The sequence below is a fragment of the Pristiophorus japonicus genome, chromosome 7 (genome assembly GCF_044704955.1).
Source record: "Pristiophorus japonicus isolate sPriJap1 chromosome 7, sPriJap1.hap1, whole genome shotgun sequence".
Taxonomy (NCBI): Eukaryota; Metazoa; Chordata; class Chondrichthyes; family Pristiophoridae; genus Pristiophorus; species Pristiophorus japonicus.
This window is the reverse complement of record NC_091983.1, coordinates 1,934,953-1,955,901: the sequence shown is the minus strand read 5'-3', so window position 1 is coordinate 1,955,901 and position 20,949 is coordinate 1,934,953. Positions and strand designations below refer to the sequence as shown.

Genomic DNA, 20,949 nt, shown 5'->3' with positions numbered 1-20,949 from the left:
ATCCTTTGCGTCCTTCTTGACCTGTCTGCAGCCTTTGTCACGGTTGACCACTCTATCCTTCTCCAACGCCTCTCCACTATCGTCCAGCTGGGTGGGACTGCACTCGCCTGGCTCCATTCTTATCTATCTAATCGTAGCCAGAGAATCACCTGCAAAGGCTTATCCTACCGCCCCCGCATCGTTACCTCTGGTGTCCCCCAAGGATCTATCCTTGGCTCACTGCTATTTCTCACCTACATGTTGCCCCTTGGCGATATCATCCGAAAACACGGCATCAGTTTCCACATGTACGCTGATGACACCCAGCTCCACCTCACTACCACTTCTCTCCACCCCTCCATGGTCTCTAAATTGTCAGACTGCTTGTCCGACATCTAGTTTTGGATGAGCAGAAATTTTCTCGAGTTGAACACTGGGAAGACCGAAGAAGCCCTAGCCACTGACTCCATCCCTCTCTCCAACTTCTGTCTGAAGCTGAACCAGACTGTTCGCATCCTTAGTGTCATATTTGACCCTGAAATTCGTTTGCGACCACACATCCGCAGCTTAACTGTTATTTCCACCTCTGTAACATTGCCCGTCTCCGCCCTTCCCTCAACTCATCCGCTGCTGAATCCCTCATTCATGCCTCTGTTGCCTCTAGACTTGACTATTCCAAAGCACTCCTGACTGACCTCCCACATTCTACCCTACGTAAGCTAGAGGCGATCCAAAACTCGCATCTAGTCCCACTCACCCATCATCCCTGTGCTCGCTGATCTACATTGGTTCCCAGTTAAGGAACGCCTCGATTTCAAAATTCTCAACCCTGTTTTCAAATCCCTCCATAACCTCGCCCCTCCCTAGCTCTGTAATCCCCCCCCACCCCCGAGATGTCTGCGCTTCTCTAATTCTGTCCTCTTGAGCATCCCTGATTATAATCGCTCAGCCATTGGTGGCTATGCCTTCTGTTGCCAAGACCCTAAGCTCTGGAATTCCCTCCCTAAACTTCCCCACCTCTTTTCCTCCTTCATGACAGTCCTTAAAACCTCTCTCTTTGACCAAGCCTGCCCTAATTTTTCTTTGTGTGGCTCGGTGTCAAATTGTTTGTCTCATAATACTCCTGTGAAGCACCTTGGGATGTTTCACTACGTTAAAGGCGCTATATAAATACAAAGTTGTTGTTGTTAAACCTCTCCAAGTGCCTGTTAATTTTTTCCCTGATTATTATTTCTAAAGCCTTATCCACCACTGATGTTAACTGAAGGCCTGTAGTTACTAGGATTGTCCTTACACCCTTTCTTGACCAAGGGTGTCACATTTGCCACTTTCCAATCCTCTGACAGCTCCCCAGCATCTAGGGAAAATTGGAAGATTATGGCAAGCCCTTCCACTATCTCCACCCCCATTTCCCTTAGCAATCTGGGATGCAAGCCATCCGGCCAATCGATTTATCCACTCTTAAGCATATCCAGCCTTTCCAGTACATCCTGCCTATCAATTTTTACCCCATCCATTACCTCTACCATCTCCACTTCATATTTTGTCGGCAACCTCTTAGTAAACACTGATACAAAGTATTCATTAAGTATTCTAGCCTTGCCCTGCGCCTCTAAGCATAAATCACTTTCTTTGTCCCCGATAGACCCCACCGTACCTCTTACTACCTGCTTACTAGTTACATGCCGGTTGAAGATTTTTGGATTCCCTTTTATGTTAACTGCCATTCTATTCACATGTTCTTTCTTTGCCAGGCTTATTTTCCTCTTCACTTCCCCTCTCAACTTATTATAATTGGCCTGGTTCTCAGTTGAAGAATTCACCTGATACGCATCATACACCCTCTATTTTTGTTTCATCATAGTCTCTATTTCCCTGGTCATTCAAGGAACCCTGGCTTTGGTTCCCTTACCTTTCCCTCTTGTAATGTACCTGAAACATCAACTCCTTAAAGATCACCCATTGTTCCGTTACAGTTTTTCCTGTCGATCTGTGGTTCCACTTTACCCTGGCTAGATCCCCTCTCATCCCATTGAAGTTCGCCCTCTTCCAATTTAGAAGCTCTACTTTAGATTGTTCCTTGTTCTTCTCCATTAATAATCTAAACCTTATGATACGATGATCACTCTTACCCGAGTGATCTCCCACAGACACTTGGTCCAAATGGCTCAGCTCTTTCCCCAGCACCAGATCCAGCAATGCCTCCTTCCTGGTTGGGCCGAGAACATACTGGTCAAGGAAGTTCCCCTGAACACATTTCAGAAATTCCTCCCCCTCCTTTCCCTTTACTCTACATTAATTACCCAAGTATCGATTGGGATAAAGTCCCCCAATATCACCACTCTATCGTTCTTGCACATCTCTATGATTTCCCTACAGATTTACTCCTCTATCTCTCTCACTACTTGGAGGCCTATAGAATACCTCCAATAGGGTGATCATACCCTTTTTGCTTCTCAACTCTAACCAAATGGATTCTGTCCTTGCCCCCTCAAGGATATCCTCTCTTTCCAACACTACAATGTCTTCTCTAATCAGTAGTGTCACCCCACCTCCCTTTTTCCCTTCCCTATCTTTTCTGAGTACCGTGTATCAGTGAATATTAAGCATCCAGTCATCACCATTTTTACGCTACATTTCCGTTATTGCCACAACATCATATTCCCACACGGCTAATTGTGCTTGTAGCTCACCAACCTTATTCACCGCACTTTGTGCATTTACATACATGCATTGTAAACCTGCCTTTGTATTCCTTGTCGTCCTTCTTAGTCTGCTTCCATCTAATATGGTACTACTTCTTTCTCTAGTAATATCCAACACTCTCGCTCCTTTATACACCTTATTCCTCTTTTCTACTTCTGGTGCCCACCCCCCTAACAATTTAATTTAAACCCTCCCCAACCACACTCATGAACCTCCCCGTGAGAACATTGGTTCCAGTCCAGTTGAGGTGCAAGCCGTTCCTTTGAATAGGTGCTTCCTGCCCCAGAACTGGTCCGAATGCCCCAAGAATCTGAAGCCTTCCCTCCTGCACCATGCATTGATCCTCCCTATCGTCCTATTTCTACTCTCGCTGGCGCATGGCACTGGGAGTAATCCAGAGATTACTACCTTCGAGGTCCTACTTTTTAAACTTCCTCCCTTGCTCCTGAAAGTCTGACTGTAGTACCTCAATACTTGCCCTCTCTATGTCGTTGGTACCGACGTGTATCACAACTTCTGGCTCACTCCCTTCCCCCTGCAGAATATTCTGCACCCTCTCCATGATGTCCTTTATCCTGGCACCAGGGAGGCACGATGACGGTTACAGAAACGCCTGTCTGTCCCCCTAACTATGGAATCTCCTATGAGGGCTGCACTTCTCTACTTTACTGTTACCCCCTGTGCAGTCCCATGCCCATTGGTGCCATGGTCTGGACTGCACTCCTTCAAGGTGTTGTCACTCCCAGCAGTCTCCAATGCTGAGTACCGGTTTGAGAGTGACACACACACGAAGACTCCTGCACTTACTGCCTCTTCCTACTCTTCCGGATGGTCACTCATTTACTATCCTGAACACTCTCTGCCTGTGGGGTAGCCACCTCCTGGAAGATACGATCCAGGAAACTCTCGGCCTTCCTGATGCTCCACAGTATCTCCAGCTGAAACCTTGAGCTTGAGCAGCTGGAAACACTCCCTACACATTTGTTCCCTCAAGACAAGTGTTCTGAAGTTCCCACATTGCGCAGCAACTGCAAACAACAGGTGTCAGCTGTTGATCTAAAAATCTCTATTCCCTCTTTTAGAATCTAGTTAGTGTCTTGTTTAAACTATTAATTTTAATTAATGCCTCTAGACCTCAGCTCTCGTGTCTCGCCATCTCACCTTCCCTCTCTCGGACCGCACCTTGTTTTTTAAAATACCAGAACACCACCACTTCCCTCAATGCACCAAATTCCGAGGTTAGCACTCTAAAGAAGCAGTACTCTGTCGAACAGGACTCCGTGATACCTTACCTTAATACTGCTAACAAACAGGAGAAAGTATTCACGGTTCACGCATGCGCTCCTCAGTACTGTCACTTCCCAGCCCCACCATCATACCTTCTTTCAGAACCAGTGATATAATCAAAATCCACCCTATGCTTTGCAGACCTTGTCCAATTTAAAAGTCAAAAGAAAAGGCCATAAACTGCAATGACCGGCGAACCGCGCTGAGGATGCTGTTACACTTGGCCGGCCGTTCCAGCTTCCAGAACATCCACTGGGCCTTTCAACTCTTCGACTCAATAGAAGCATGGGGCCAAGTGTGCCGGGACTGGGGCCATGGCATCAGGGAGCTACGGCTAAAACACCTCGAGGAGTTGAAGCCAGGACTGAGAGCAGGGACTTAGAGTAGTGGACACCAACTCAAACCACACTGATGGAGGAGGCCTTGTCAGACTATTAGTGGGACCGGCCGGACATTACCTCCCTAAGTAAATCCCGCCCAGGTTTCAGGAACCACAACCCCAGGATTACATTTCCCTTTTTCACTTCGTGCCTGCATGCATACTGAGGCTGAGCTACATTGCTTCCTGCATCCGACAGCTTTCAGTAATTGGTGGAGAAAATCATCTTGGAGATACAGCTGAGATGACGACCCACATAACAACTTGGTCAAAAGAAGGGAATAACGCCAAATGCTTTATGGTATACCTGCTTGTGTCTCCATGGCAACTCAATGCATGTGAAAGTTGGAAGCTCAATACCCTGTATACATAATTCACCATAACAAGGGCGTCAGTGTTTGAGAGCAGGGAGTTGTGTTCTGATGGAACAGCTGCTTTGAAGGACTTGGCGAGAATGCACTTTCAAACAGGATTCGCAAATACTACAAAGCTTGAAAGTTCCACCATATGTTCAGTTTCTTACAAAACATTACTACTAACTATTATGCATAGAAGCATTAGATATTGCAATTGAGGATGTATCATATAAATCTTCTTATTCAAAATAGCCATCAGATTACAAACCAATCATTTCCCACTGTTCCAATTGGCAGTGAAGCAATTGCAAGGCAGTGTGAAGCAGATTCAATGCTGGTACCCATTGCAGATGCAATCTATATTCCATTGACTAATAAGTGTATTTAGGCCAATCATGGAACTAAACATGTGGGAGACATGGGGTCCTTTTAGGAAAAGTAATTGTGGACACACCTGGAACTGAACTGTAGCTAACCTCTGGTTTTATCACAGTTAGGGGGCACCAACCCAACACTTATTTATTGAGACTCCAGAGACCACGTATAGTACAGGTACAACAATTCTATTTTGTAATTGGTCAGTGGAAATGAAAGGGTCCTAATTTCTAATGGGCCAATTGGGTTGGGAAAAGCCAAACCCCACCAGAATGAACCAAGTGCTTTCCCTTAAAGGGGTTAAACACCACTACAATTTCAGGAAGGGGTGGCCCACCCAAAGGGATTTTAAACAAAACATGCTAACAAAATAAAACTATTCTACGTGGTGCTCACCAATCACAGAAGCCATCCAGTGTGTCGCTATACACTGCATATAAGTAGAGCACAGGAAAGAGTAAAGTAAGGGAGGACATTGATGGCCAGGGAATAAACAGACTTATAGAACAAGCGTTTAAAAAGATGGTTAAAAAGAAAGTGAGAGGAACTGCTATTAAAAATGAGTTACTCTGTCTGTACAGCAATGCAGTGTCCGTAATAAAACAGGGGAGCTGGAGGCAATCGTGCATTATGAGGAACCATAGTAGGGATTACAGAGACATGGCTACAGAAAAATCAGGACTGGGAATTAAACATTGCAGGGTATAACATATTTAGAAAAGATAGAGGGAAAAGGGAAGGTGGAGTAGTTGTACTATAAAGGCAGTAGAAAAAAGTGACTCAGCTATCAGCAAGACAAAAATAGAATCCATATGGATAGAGATAAAGAAAGAAAAAGAAAGACGTACATTTATATAGCACCTTTCACGACCACCGGACGACTCAAAAGCGCTTTGCAGCCAATGAAGTACTTTTGGCGTGTGGTCACTGTTATAATGTGGGAAACGTGGCAGCCAATTTGCGCACGGCAAACTCCCGCAAACAGCAATGTGATAATGACCAGATAAATTGTTTTTGTTATGCTAATTGAGGGATAAATTTTGGCCAGGATACTTTCTAAAAGATAATAAAGGATTAATCACATTAAGAGGGGTAGTCTACAGACCACCTAATAGTGGAAGGGAGGTGGAGGAAAAAACATGAAATCAAATTAGGGAAATGAGTGAAAAACAGCATAATCATCATAGGGGATTTCAACTACCCAGATATTAATTGGACAGAAGAAGTAGGTAAAGGCGATAAGGGAATGGAGTTCCTACAATGTGTACAGGACTTCTTTCTAACCCAATATGTAAAAAGCCCAACAGGAGAGGATTTGCTATTGGATCTAGCAATGGGGAATGAACCAGAGCAGATAAGAGAATTAAAAGTAGGGGAACATCTAGGCAATAGTGACCATAATAGAATACGCTTTAAGATAATAATTGAGAAGGACATAAGTATGACGAGGACTAGGGCAATAGATTGGAGAAAAGCTGATTTTGAGGGGCTGAGAATAGCACTTTGGAAAATAAAATGGACAACAATATTGGCAAACAATGATGTAGAACAGTAATGGGAAACATTTAAAATGGTGTTCAACAAAGTCTAATAAACAATTCCACTAATAAACAAGAACAAACTAGAGATTAATGAGACCATGGATGAAGTGAGAGTAAGTGAAGAGTAAGTACATGGGTAGCAGGGGAGAACATAAGAGAGAATATGAAGGGATTAGGAGAGGTCAAAAACAGCAATTAGGAAGGCAGAGAATGAAATTAAATAGTAAAATATTTTACAGGCACATAAATTAAAAAAGGGTGGTCGGGATGGGAATAGGGCCATTAAGGGGTGGAGAGAGGATAATACCACAGACAGCAATAGAGAGATGGCAAATATATTAAATAATTACTTTGCTTCAGTATTTACCAGGGAGATAGAACAGGAGGAGATGACATTGAATGATGCAATTGGTAATGAGTTAACTGCATTTAAAATAAACAAGGAGATATACAAAATAAACTAATGAAACTCAGAGGATAAAATCTCTGGTCCAGATGGATTACATCCACACATTTTAGAAGAATTTAAGGAAGAAATAGCAGAGGCATCACTATGTATATTTAGTAATTCTTTAGAAAAAGGTGTAGTGCCAGAGGACTGGCAGATAGCTAACATAATACCTATATTTAAGAAGGGAGATAGAACATGTCCAGGGAACTATAGACCAGCAGCTTAACAATCGGTGGTAGGAAAAATAATGGGATCCCTACTAAAGGAGAAAATAGAAGAACATCTAGAAACCAAAAATATAATAAAATAGTCAGCATGGATTTCAAAAGGGAAAGTCTTGCTTGACCAACCTCATTGAATTTTTTGAAGAGGTAACAGAAGGAGTAGACAATAGTAATGCAGTGGATGTAATTTATCTAGATTTTCAAAAAGCCTTCAATAAGGTACCCCATAATAGACTAATGAACAAGGTTAGAGAATGCAGAGTCAGGGGACAAGTAGCAGAATGGATAGCTGGCTGGCTTCAAGACAGGGGTAAAGGGTAGCTTTTCAGAGTGGCAGTAGGTATGAAGGGGTGTTCCACAAGGATCAGTGCTGGGACTTTGAAATCAAAAACACAATTTCTAAATTTGCAGACAACACTAAATTGGGGTTGATTGCCAATAGTGAGGAAGACTGCAACAAATTACAAGACGACATGAATAAACTTGCAGAATATAATTGGCAAATGAAATTCAACACAAATAAACGTGAGGTATTACATTTTGGTAAGAAAAATAAAGAGATCACCTATTACTTGGAAAATAAGAATCTAAATGGGGTTGAGGAGCAAAGGGATCTCGGAGTACAAATACATAAATTACTAAAAGTATCGCCACAGGTTAACATGGCCATAAAAAAGCAAGCCAAGCACCAGGGTTTATTTATAGAGGGATAGAATTGAAAAGTAGTGAAGTTTATGCTAAACCTGTATCAAACCTTGGTTAGACCACACTTATTGGGCCCAAGTTTCCACACGATAAAAAATGGGCGCCCCTCCGAGCTGGGCACCCGTTTTTCGCGCCTAAAGCGGCGCTGGGAAAAAAACTCGCGATTCTGGAGAGCCCTGCAGCTCCTTGTCTGTTTGGCGCGGAGCCTACACTCGCGCCGATTTTGTAAATGGGAGGGGGCGGGTACTATTTAAATTAGTTTTTTTCCTGCCGGCAACACTGCGCCTGCGCGTTGGAGCGTTCGCACACGCGCAGTGTGAAGGAAACAATGGCACTCGGCCATTTTTGTAGTTCTTTGTAGCTGTTTAATTTTTGAACATTTTTTAATAAAACCACATTGCCATCAGCACATCAGCACTGAGGCTTCCTGCTTACTGCCCCTCCCTCCCTCCCGTTCGCGGGAACGACGCCACACCGCTGAGCTGACTGAAGCACTTTCACACAGGTAGGAAGATGGCTTATTTAATCTTTTCTTTGCTTATAAATGTTTATTCAGGTTGGATTTATTTGTATCATATTTGTAGAAGTATAAATAAGGATTTATTGTAGAATTTAATGGCTTCCCTTTCCCCCCCCCCTCCCCCCACCACCTCGTTCTGGACGCCTAATTTGTAACCTGCGCCTGATTTTTTAATGTTTTTTCAGTTCTACAAAAATCTTCACTTGCTCCATTCTAAGTTAGTTTGGAGTACGTTTTCACTGTGGAAACTTTGAAATCAGTGGCCGGACACGCCCCCTTTTGAAGAAAAAATTCTGTTCCAAAGTAGAACTGCTCTACCTGACTAGAACTGCAGAAAAAAAAATGTGGAGAATTGCGATTTCTAAGATAGTCCATTCTCCACCAGTTGCTCCTAAAAATCAGGCGCAAATCATGTGGAAACTTGGGCCCATTGTACTGTGCAAATCTGGTCGCCATATTATAAAAAGGATATGGAGGCACTGGAGAGGGTGCAGAGATGATTTACAAGGATGGTACCAGAATTGTGAGGGTATGCATATCAGGAAATGGTGAACTTGAAAAATGAAGGCTGAGGGGTGACCTAATACAGGTCTTTAAAATCATGGAAGGTTTTGATAGAGAGAGAGTATTTCCACTTGTGGGGAAGAGCATAACTAGAAGCCATCAATATAAGATAGTCAGTAAGAAATTAAATAGGGAATTCAGAAGAAACTTTTTTATCCAGAGAGTGGTGAGAATGTGAAACTCGCTACCACAGGGAGTGGTTGAAGCGATTAGTATAGATGCATTTAAGGGAGAAGGGAATAGAGAGTTATGCTGATAGGGTTAGATGAGGAAAGACGGGGGAAGGCTCGAGTGGAGCATAAACACCGGCATGGATTGGATGTCCGAATGGCTTGTTTCTGTGCTATATGTAATATTGGTACTCGGGTGGGGGTCACCTGGGCTCAAACAAGCATTTGGATGAAATCTGCCCAGTAATCTTATGCATCCTGGGCCAATAACAGTTATAAGGCGAGATTTATTCGGACCAAAATTCCTTAGACCCACTCCGTCATCGGAAATACAGCAGAGTGGAAATCCCGGTGGACAATCAAGGGCCAGCTGCTAGAACCGTTGCGTGTCACAATTTCAAACCTTCAGAGTTGGCAATCCTATTTCTGTTACATCTTTCACAACAGCATGAAGATCAACAAGCTTCAGATTATTTAAATCGCATTATTGCAAGCTACCCTAGTCGTGCATACATATATACGTAGGATTAGAATTTGGTATCATCTCCTATGATTAAGGTTTTTGTTTTCTTTTTACTTATAATTGACTTGTGGATTTGTACTGTAGTTGGAAATAATGAAATGGTTCAAGTTGTTCCTTCCCAGGAGGCTTTAGGGTTTAATGTGTCAGGGTACAATCTAGCTCACTGCTGTTTAGCTTCTGCTGGTGTGCAGGATTTAGGTTGCAGATTGTGTGATTCGAGCCTGCTAACTACTTTTTGTTGCCACATTGAAACGAGATAGACAAGACAGTCTTCAGATAGGAAGTGGGACAACAGGCCAGGATGATAAACAAGTCTGCATTTTGTAGGAACCTATAATACCATAATGAATCATCTAGGACAGTATGCATGAGGAGCAACCGATAAAGATCTTGCACTTTCCTTAAAAATTTGTAGACTAAGTTGGGACCGAAAGGATCGATGAAGAGTACATTTCTACCCAGGGAAAAGCAGCAATTGTATTTATTACTGCTTAAAGACATTGCATGTGTCTGGACTTGTTTGAACACAATAACAGAATTAAGTTACTGCCATTTTTCATTTATCAAATTCAAATTTTCTTACATTATTCCATTATATAATTTAGCTCAGATAATAAACTAAGCAATCAGTAATCAGTTCAAAAACAATTTACAGTCTTCTACAAAACAGGTTTGAAACACATAGTAAAATTTAGACTTTGGCTTTAAGTATTATTCATGGCTACTTCCAAGTCAAAAGTTGAAAATGTATTTAAATTGGCCTCTTACCTGGAGAAAATGCGCGGTGAAATTGGCACATGTCTTCACCAATCAGCTCCTGGGCAATTTGCTGGATCCTTCGTCTAATATCACCAAATCTTGTCTCAGATTCACTTAGCAATTCTTCAATGTCACTTATACTGTGAAGGGAAACATTTATTAGATGCAACTAACCATCAATTGTAAAACATTTAGTTTATTGAAGAAAATTCTACTTGAATTTCAAAAACAAATTTGATAGTTCATCTTTCCAAGTTAATTCTCTGTTTTGTTCATTTCAGTGTGTGGTATTTTTGAATGGGAAAATTCAGCTTTTATTATTTGACAAAAAGGTAGAGGACATTTCTTCCTCCTACACTGTTTCACTCAGAGTGGATACAATTCTAATTACAAAACAATGAGCAAGCTGCGGAGTGGGAATAACTGAATAGCTCTTTCCAAGTCCTGCCACGGGCACGACAGTCTGAATAGCCTCCTTCTGTGCTATATAATTATATGATCAACTCCAATAGTTAGCTAGAGATTATTAACGCAAGTTAAAAAAAAATCTTCATAAGCCTTCTTTAGTCCCTTTTGGCCCGCTGGTTAGGCTGCTGTAGAGCCTGACAATTAGCAAACAGATCCTGAAATGTGCGCAGTACAATTGTTTCAATGTGGAAATGAGCCCTATGCTCCTTTTAGGCAAGTGCCAGTGCTCTGCTAAATTCTTCATTATTGTGTCCATTTTACACTTGTAAAAGGGCTGCAACAATGTAAGAATTTATGCCTCTTTGAAACAAATTGGAATTCTCCATTTCAGACATTAAAATATTTGCAAGTGTTTTTCTGTTTTGAAGTCGTCATTTGGACCACATCTGTGGCTACTGCCCTGTAATTAGCAGTAACTATGGTTTCTTTAGTGACAGTTGCATAGCAAATATTCTTTGTCAGCAATAGATTTCCTTATCTCAGTCTAAAGGATGAAAATTCTACTTTAAAATCTGTCTTTTCTTAACCATTTTTGAGATTTAAGAGTAAATTACTTTGTATAAACAAACAGGAAACTGTAAACAATTAACTGGAAATGTATGTTTATTAAATATCAGCAAACCCACTGATAGTACACACAATGCTTTAAGGCAGCAATGGATGGGGAAAGCAGCGGCGGAGAATGCCTGATGCTACACAAGCGGCATCAGATGGGTTGGGGAGAGGAGGCTGATGGACAGGCACACGGGGGAGAGGAGCATGTGTCGGGCCACCCGATGGACAAGGGTTGTTGAGGTCCCTTCTTTGAGGCCACGGTCTCTAAAAGAGTGCTGGACCCTGCCTCCCCTTTATGCTAGACCCCAAGCACCCTCCCCCACACAGTGCTTCCAGAACCCAGGACCTCTTTCCCAGTTACCCTAGATCCCAGAATCACCTTCACTCTTTGCAGTGTTCCCAAAATACCAGGAAGTATAATACTGGAGCCAGAATGTAATTCACCTTCCCACAAATGTAACCAAGGTTCTGATCTGCAGCCTGAATATTTATTTCAACATAGAGCAATTACACCTAAAGGCTTAAAAAGGGACACTCTAACACTTCAGTAGCAGAATAAAACATCATGCTTTAAATATACATAATGTTTGTGCCCCTACAAAACTCTGCACCCTTTGACTTACTGTTGGATTCACTAGTAATATTAAGCATGGCACACCTGCACATGCAGAGGTCACATTTTGTTACAGTTGTAAAACACCCTGGAAATGCTGTATGCTTCTCAGCCGGAGAATGAAACTGACCAGCACATACCAATTTGCAAACTTCCTGGACTAAACAACAATTAAAGTATGAATGACTGTGGCTCTGTTTACTTACAATTTACATTTTGTGGCCTTAAAGGGACACAGGCTGAAACTACCAGCAGAATTATACAATGTGAGCAACACTGAGAAATCTGCTTTATATATAAATAGTACTCTTAATTTATTAACTTATTACAAAATTAAATATATTTAATGCCAACCTTGTTTATGACCCACCTGGTTACTCTGTGCAGAAGAAAAATAGTCCGTTTGCTTTCAATTGTAATATCACGACTGAGTTTTACTAGCCTCTCATATTTATCGTGCTTTGCATCAAGCTCCTTTTGAAAGGCTGATCAAAACAAGATGAGGAAAACAATTAGTTTGTCTATATTCACAATTATGGTTGATCTATGAAAATGTCAATGGACCATTCATTGCAAATGATACAATGTCATTCTTATAGAACAATAGAAACTACTTCTCGTTTCACTTCCGTTAACATTGAAAAGCATTTCCTGAGAAGTCCCTGAGGCAGAGAATGAAACCTGAAGCTGCCTCCACAGCCGTGATTTATTTAAACCACGTATTCTTCCCCATGAACCACAGATTAACGGTTAGTTTGAAAACAGCAAAATACTTAGGATTTCTTCAAGGCTTCAATTAGTCCTTCTAATTCTTTTAATTCCAAATGTTGTACGAATATTTAATGGGGGCCTGACTTTGTGGTCAGTGGCGAAGTGAAGACGTTCACCGCCCCGAAGTAAGCTTCGCACAAAGATCTCGCAATCTCTGGGTCAAGAACTTTAGATTTTCCGACATTCAATTCAAATCAACAGAGGTTAATGGTGATCCCCTTGTGCGAGCTGCTGTCACGTTGACAAGGTGTCTGAGCAGCCAATCAAAATTCTCACACAGCGAACAAAGAAGTGAGTAAGCTCTTAAAATTCTAACTTTTCTTAAATGTTAGAGAGCAAAATAAAGATTGGGGCTGTCACATGGGGAAAAGGCAAACCTGAAATAAATATGATTAAACTTAAAATAACATTTTAAAGTTTCTTTTAAAAAAATTTTTAATTAAAATGGATACATTTCAGATTGCACAAAATTAAAATTTGTTTTTCAAGCCCATAACATTTGTTAAGCAGTCAATATACTGTTTTAAAACCCAGTTACACCTAATCCCTTTGGATCTAACTTTTAGTGAGGAATTCAACAGCATAATTACTGCGGAAGAGCTGAAGTCTTCGTCAGTTTCCCTGATTGGAGTGATCACTAATCACTCTGTGGGGGTTGGGGGGGGGGGGGGGGGGAGGACACAGTGCAGTTGCAGTCAGTTTCAACGGTGGAATGACAGCAAAAAGTGCCAGTTCTGTCATCCAGATTTCAAATTCCAGGCCAAGATTGTCTATTCATATAACTACAGAAATTACTAAGAGCCAAGAGAAACATACATCACAGTTTATAATAAAATATCAATGATATAACTGGTCGAACACACTAAGTGGCCACACTTGTATAAATCAAGGATCAGAAGCGGAAAGAAAACGGATCAGAAAATGTGGTGAAAGAATGAACTTGCAGTTTATTTAGTGCTTTATCACTTCTGAAATCAGGAAATCCTGAAATACTTCACAACCAATGAATTAATTCTGAAATACAGTCACTACTGTTATGTGGGCAAATGCAGTGAACAATTTAAACACAGCAAAGTCTCACAAGCAGCAAATTAGATTACTGTGTTTTATCTATTAATAAAACATATTAATATGTTTTACATGTCTTGTGAGAGGAAGTTTGCCAAAATCTCTGCTTTTCTATGAATAGTGCCATGGAATCTTCACATGAGCCAGCAGACATCTTCTGCAAAGGATGGCACCTCTGACAATGTAGCAATACCACAGTACTGTGCTGAAGGTCAATCTAGATTATCTGTTCAAGTCTGAAGTATCATTTGAACCCATAATCTTTAGAATCAGAAGTGAGAATGCTACTAGCACAGCAGAACATAAGAACTAGGAGCAGGAGTCGGCCATTCGGCCCCTCGAGCCTGCTCCGCCATTCAACAAGATCATGGCTGATCTGATCATGGACTCAGCTCCACTTCCCTGCTCGCTCCCCAGAACCTTTTATTCCCTTATCGCTCAAAAATCTGTCTATCTCTGCCTTAAATATATTCAATGACCCAGCCTCCACTGCTCCCTCGGGCAGAGAATTCCAGAGGTTTACAACCCTCAGAGAAGAAATGCCTCCTCATTCGCCGGAGGAAGAGAGTGTTTGAAGATCAGGCCCTCAAATCTGGCACGAAGCCTATGGTCTACAGGGCTGTAGTGATACCCACTCATCTCCTCATCTCAGTTTTAAATGGGCGGCTCCTTATTCTAAGACTATGTCCCCTAGTTTTATTTTCCCCTATGAGTGGAAATATCCTTTCTGCATCCACCTTGTCGAGCCCCCTCATTATCTTATAAGTTTCAATAAAATCACCTTCTCATTCTTCTGAACTCCAATGTGTATAGCCCCGACCTACTCAACCTATCCTCATAAGTCAACCCCCTCATCTCCAGAATCAACCGAGTGAACCTTCTCTGAACAGCCTCCAATGCAAGTATATCCCTCCTTAAATATGGAGACCAAAACTGTATGCAGTACTCCAGGTGTGGCCTCGCCAATACCTTGTACAGTTGTAGCAGGACTTCCCTACTTTTATACTCTATCCCCCTTGCAATAAAGGCCAACATTCCATTTGCCTTCCTGATTACTTGCTGTACCTGCATACTAACTTTTTCTGTTTCATGCACTAGGACTGCCAGGTCTCTCTGTACTGCAGCACTTTGCAATTTTGTTCCATTTAAATTATAATTTGCTTTTCTATTATTTCTGCCAAAGTGGATAACCTCATATTTTCCCACATTATACTCCATCTGCCAAATTTTTGCCCACTCACTTAGCCTGTCTATATCCCTTTGCAGATTTTGTGTGTCCTCCTCACAATTTGCTTTCCTTCCCATCTTTGTATCATCAGTAAACTTGGCTACATTACACTCAGTCCCTTCATCCAAGTCATTAATATAGATTGTAAATAGTTGAGACCCAGCACGATCCCTGCAGCACTCCACTAGTCACTGTTTGCCAACCTGAAAATGCCCCATTTATCGCGACTCTGTTTTCTGTTAGTTAGCCAATACTCTATCCATGCTAATATATTACCCCCAACCCTGTCAACTTTTATCTTGTGCAGTAACCTTTATGTGGCACATTATCGAATGCCTTCTGGAAATCCAAATACACCACATCCACTGGTATCCCCTTATCCACCCTGCTCATTACATCCTCAAAGAACTCCAGCAAATTTGTCAAACATGATTTCCCTTTCATAAAACCATTATTGACTCTGCTTGACTGAATCATACTTTTCCAAATGTCCTGCTACTGCTTCCTTAATAGTGGAGTCCAGCATTTTCCCAACAACAGATACTAGGCTAACTTGTCTATAGTTTCTTGCTTTTTGTTTACCTCCTTTTTTAAATAGGGTGTTACATTTGCGGTTTTCCAATCTGCTGGGACCGCCCCAGAATCCAGGGAATTTTAGTAGATTACAACCAATGCATCCACTATCTCTGCAACCACTTCTCTTAAGACCCGAGGATGTAAGCCATCAGGTCCAGGGGACTTGTCCGCCTTTAATCCCATTATTTTACCTAGTACTAATTCATTACTGATAGTGATTGTATTAAGTTCCTCCCTACCTATAGCCCCTTGATTATCCACTATTGGGATGTTTTTAGTGTCTTCTACGTGAAGACCGATACAAAATATTTGTTCAATGTCTCTGCCATTTCCCTGTTCTCCATTATTAATTCTCCAGTCTCATCCTCCAGGGGACCAACATTTACTTTAACCACTCTTTTCCTTTTTATGTACCTGTAGAAACTCTTACTATCTGTTTTTATATTTCATGCTAGTTTACTTTCTTAATCTATCTTCCCTCTCAATCATTTTTTTAGTTGTTCTCTGCTGGCTTTTAAAAATTTCCCAATCTCTGGCCTCCCACTAGTCTTGGCCACATTGTATGCCGTTATTTTCAATTTGATACCCTCCCTTATTTCCTTAGTTGGCCACGGATGGTTATCCCTTCTCTTACAGTCTTTCCTTCTCATTGGGATATATTTTTGTTGCAAGTTATATCCCCTTAAATGTCTGCCATTGATCGTCAACCATCCCATTCTTTAGTCTATTTTTCCTGTCCACTTTAGCCAACTCTGCCCTCATACCTTTGTAGTCTCCTTTATTTAAGCTTAGGACTATGGTTTGAGAACCAACTTCCTCACCCATCAACTGAATTTGAAATTCAACCATATTATGGTCACTCATTCCTAGAGGATCTTTTACTACAAGATCATTTATTAATCCTGCCTCATTACACAGTACTAGATCTAAAGATAGCCTGCTCCCTGGTTGGTTCCGCAACGTACTGTTCAAGGAAACTATGCCAGATACACTGTATGAACTCCTCCTCAAGCCTGGCCAATTTGCTTTGTCCAATCAATATGAAGGTTAAAATCACCCATGATTATTGCAGTTCCTTTATTACAAGCCTCCATTATTTCTTGATTTGTACTCCGTCCAACAGTGTAGTTACTGTTAGACTACACCCACCAGCGACTTTTTCCCTTTATTATTCCTTATCTCTACCAAACTGATTCAACATCTTGATCTTCTGAGCCAATATCATTTCTCACTAACACACTGATCCCATCCTTTATTAACAGTGCTACCCCATCTCCTTTTCCTTTCTGTCTGTCCTTCCGAATTGTCAAATACCCCTGAATATATAGCTCCCAGTCCTGGTCACCTTACAACCACGTCCCTGTAATGGCTATCAGATCATACCCATTTGTATCTATTTGTGCCATCAACTCATCTATTTTGTTACGAATTCTGTGTGTATTTAGACAAAGAGCTTTTAAATTTATTTTTTTACCCTTTTTCCTGCTTGTTTCCTCTGTCCTTCAAACTCACTTTCTACATTTTTGCTTTATAATTACAGCTTTACTCCCCTCCCTACTGAATCTATTCTCAGGTTCCCATCCCCCTGCCAAGCTAGTTTAAACCCACCCCAACAGCACTAGCAAACCCCTCCCGTGAGGATATTGGTCCCAGCTCTGTTGAGATGCAACCTATCCGGTTTGTACAGGTCCCACCTCCCCCTGAAACGGTCCCAATGCCTCAGGAATCTAAAGCCCTCCCGCCTACACCAACTCTCCAGCCACCATTCATCTGCTCTATCCTCCTATTTCTGTACTCACTAGCTCATGGCACTGGGAGTAATCTGGAGATTACTACCTTTGAGAACCTGCTTTTTAATCTATCTCCTAGCTCCCTAAACTTTGCTTGCAGGGCCTCATCCCTCTTTCTACCTATGAGAGAGAGGGGGGGGGGGGATGAGCGTGCAAGGGCAAGCGGACAAAGATATAAGTGAAGAGAGAGCAGAGAGGAGAAAGTGGAGAGAGAAAAAGTAAGAGGAAAGGGAGAAGAAATAGAGAAAGAAAATTTGAGAAGAATAAGTGAAAAGAAAAAAAAAAGACTTGCATTTATATAGCACCTTCCACGAACCCCAAAGCGCTTTACAGCCAATGAAGTACTTTCGAAGTGCAGTTACTACTGTAATGAGAAAGAAAGAAAGGAAGGGAGGGAGAGGAAAGGAAGGAAGGAAGGAAGGAAGGAAGGAAGGAAGGAAGGAAGGAAGGAAGGAAGGGAGGGAGGGACGGAGGGAGGGAAGGAAGGAAGGAAGGGAGAGGGAAGGAAGGGAGGGAGGGAGGAAGGGAGGAAGGGAGGGAGGAAGGGAGGGAGGGAGGGAGGGAGGGAGGGAGGAAGGAAGGAAGGAAGGAAGGAAGGAAGAAAGAAAGAAAGACAGACACAGACACTGGCTGTAGAAAGAAGAGAGGGGCAGAGAGAAAGACAATAATCATGTTAGGGCGGTATCTTTAGCTCTGTAGGAGGGAAGTTGCTGTCAGCATGCCCACATTATAAAACGCTCATCCTCTGACTCATTGTCAGCAATGCCTCGGCAGGTTTGAAAATAATCAAAGCATATTCTCAAAGAATTTATACTGAGTTCCATAACTATGGTAATCTGGAATGGACCCAGCAGTTACACAAAACTCACATTTTGACATTCCAAAAATAATACAATGTTCAATAGTTAACCCAACGACAAAGAGCCGTAGAAAAGAATATCCACCAATATCCTTAAAAAAAGGGAATCCAATTACCCAAGCAACAAATTTTACCCCCTCCCAGAAATGATCAGATATATTCAACGGGCATATAGATATCTCCCCTCAGTTCAATCAATAAGTATCTGTAAACATGCACTGGTTTGAAAATAATCGAAACATAGAAACATAGAAACATAGAAAATAGGTGCAGGAGTAGCCCATTCGGCCCTTCTAGCCTGCACCGCCATTCAATGAGTTCATGGCTGAACATGAAACTTCAGTACCCCATTCCTGCTTTCTCACCATACCCCTTGATTCCCCTAGTAGTAAGGACTTCATCTAACTCCTTTTTGAATATATTTAGTGAATTGGCCTCAACAACTTTCTGTGGTAGAGAATTCCACAGGTTCACCACTCTCTGGGTGAAGAAATTCCTCCTCATCTCGGTCCTAAATGGCTTCTCCCTTATCCTTAGACTGTGTCCCCTGGTTCTGGACTTCCCCAACATTGGGAACATTCTTCCTGCATCTAACCTGTCTAACCCCGTCAGAATTTTAAACGTTTCTATGAGGTCCCCTCTCATTCTTCTGAACTCCAGTGAATACAAGACCAGTTGATCCAGTCTTTCTTGATAGGTCAGTCCCGCCATCCCGGGAATCAGTCTGGTGAACCTTCGCTGCACTCCCTCAATAGCAAGAATGTCCTTCCTCAGGTTAGGAGACCAAAACTGTACACAATACTCCAGGTGTGGCCTCACCAAGGCCCTGTACAATTGTAGCAACACCTCCCTGCCCCTGTACTCAAATCCCCTCGCTACGAAGGCCAACATGCCATTTGCTTTCTTAACCGCCTGCTGTACCTGCATACCAACCTTCAATGACTGATGTACCATGACACCCAGGTCTCTTTGCACCTCCCCTTTTCCTAATCTGTCACCGTTCAGATAATAGTCTGTCTCTCTGTTTTTACCACCAAAGTGGATAACCTCACATTTATCCACATTATACTTCATCTGCCATGCAGGGCCTTGGTGAGGCCACACCTGGAGTATTGTTTACAGTTTTGGTCTCCTAACTTGAGGAAGGACATTTTTGCTATTGAGGGAGTGCAGCGAAGATTCACCAGACTGATTCCCAGGATGGTGGGACTGACCTATCAAGAAAGACTGGATCAACTGGGCTTGTATTCACTGGAGTTCAGAAGAATGAGAGGGGACCTCATAGAAACGTTTAAAATTCTGACGGGTTTAGACAGGTTAGATGTAGGAAGAATGTTCCCAATGTTGGGGAAGTCCAGAACCAGGGGTCACAGTCTAAGGATAAGGGGTAAGCCATTTAGGACCGAGATGAGGAGAAACTTCTTCACCCAGAGAGTGGTGAACCTGTGGAATTCTCTACCACAGAAAGTAGTTGAGGCCAATTCACTAAATATATTCAAAAGGGAGTTAGATGAAGTCCTTACTACTCGGGGGATCAAGAGGTATGGCGAGAAAGCAGGAAGGGGGTACTGAAGTTGCATGTTCAGCCATGAACTCATTGAATGGCGGTGCAAGCTAGAAGGGCTGAATGGCCTACTCCTGCACCTATTTTCTATGTTTCTATGTTTCAAAGAGAACCTTCTTGAATTTAGCTGATCTCAGTCAGGGCTACAGTAGATGCACAACAAATATTAGTGTTCCTGCTCCTACGAGATATCCAGAAATTCCTGAACGAGTGTGAACATAAAGGTAAGGACAGGATTGGGTTCATCTGTAATGCTGAAGCCTTCTGATACTTCTGAGACTGCTACTTTGGTGAGGTACTACAGGGTGGCTGGGCCTGTAAAAACACCTCAACAAACATCCACACCTTCAAGAGGGCAGAATTAAAACTTTTTTGAAGCTAGAAATCCTCCAGAGGACAATGGTGTTGTGGTGGACTTATAACATAGGTGGAATATTTTTCTGTTTGGATTTCATTCTCCTAGTGCAAATCACCTACTGCTTTTGTGCATGCTTCATACTTCTTGCCGCTCTATTTCCTAACTCACATCTCCATGTTGATTTTCATCTCAACTTTTTTGGCTGCCATTCTTAATAATCTATCTCCTTGTCTGTTCCCATTGTAACGATCACCCCAATACTGAATAGGTTTAGATGCCCATGATTAGTACAGCAAGCTAAAAATGGAATGAAAATAACAATAAAAGTAGTGGGCGACATAAACACTTACATTTGAAGGATAACAGCACTGGCGAGGACGGGTTTATTTTACTTTCCCCTTCCTCCTTGCGGTTACGTGGCTGCATGTTATCATGCTTTCGTTTTCGAAATCCACCTGAGCTCAAAGAAAAATACAATAACTACAATATATTCTTTGCAGAGGAAAACAAATTGTTCTATTTCAATAGATCATACTCAACATACTAATCAAGGCAAGTAT

The 20,949-nt window shown here is 41.9% G+C and overlaps 1 protein-coding gene and 1 long non-coding RNA gene across 5 annotated transcripts in view; one reads left to right on the top strand and one right to left on the bottom strand.

Annotated features, from left to right (window-relative positions):
• The window catches only part of LOC139267028 (uncharacterized), a 159,285-nt gene that overhangs the window by 113,514 nt on the left and 24,822 nt on the right, over window positions 1-20,949 (top strand). The window lies entirely within an intron of this gene.
• tsnax (translin-associated factor X) overlaps window positions 1-20,949 on the bottom strand; it is a 99,698-nt gene that overhangs the window by 62,013 nt on the left and 16,736 nt on the right. For all 4 annotated transcript variants that reach the window (XM_070884676.1, XM_070884678.1, XM_070884677.1 and 1 more), the window contains exons 2-4: window positions 20,740-20,844; window positions 12,546-12,660; window positions 10,549-10,679 (exon numbers count right to left, since the gene is read on the bottom strand). In XM_070884676.1, coding sequence (XP_070740777.1) covers window positions 10,549-10,679; window positions 12,546-12,660; window positions 20,740-20,844 — 351 coding nt within the window. The remainder of the gene's footprint in view (window positions 1-10,548; window positions 10,680-12,545; window positions 12,661-20,739; window positions 20,845-20,949) is intronic.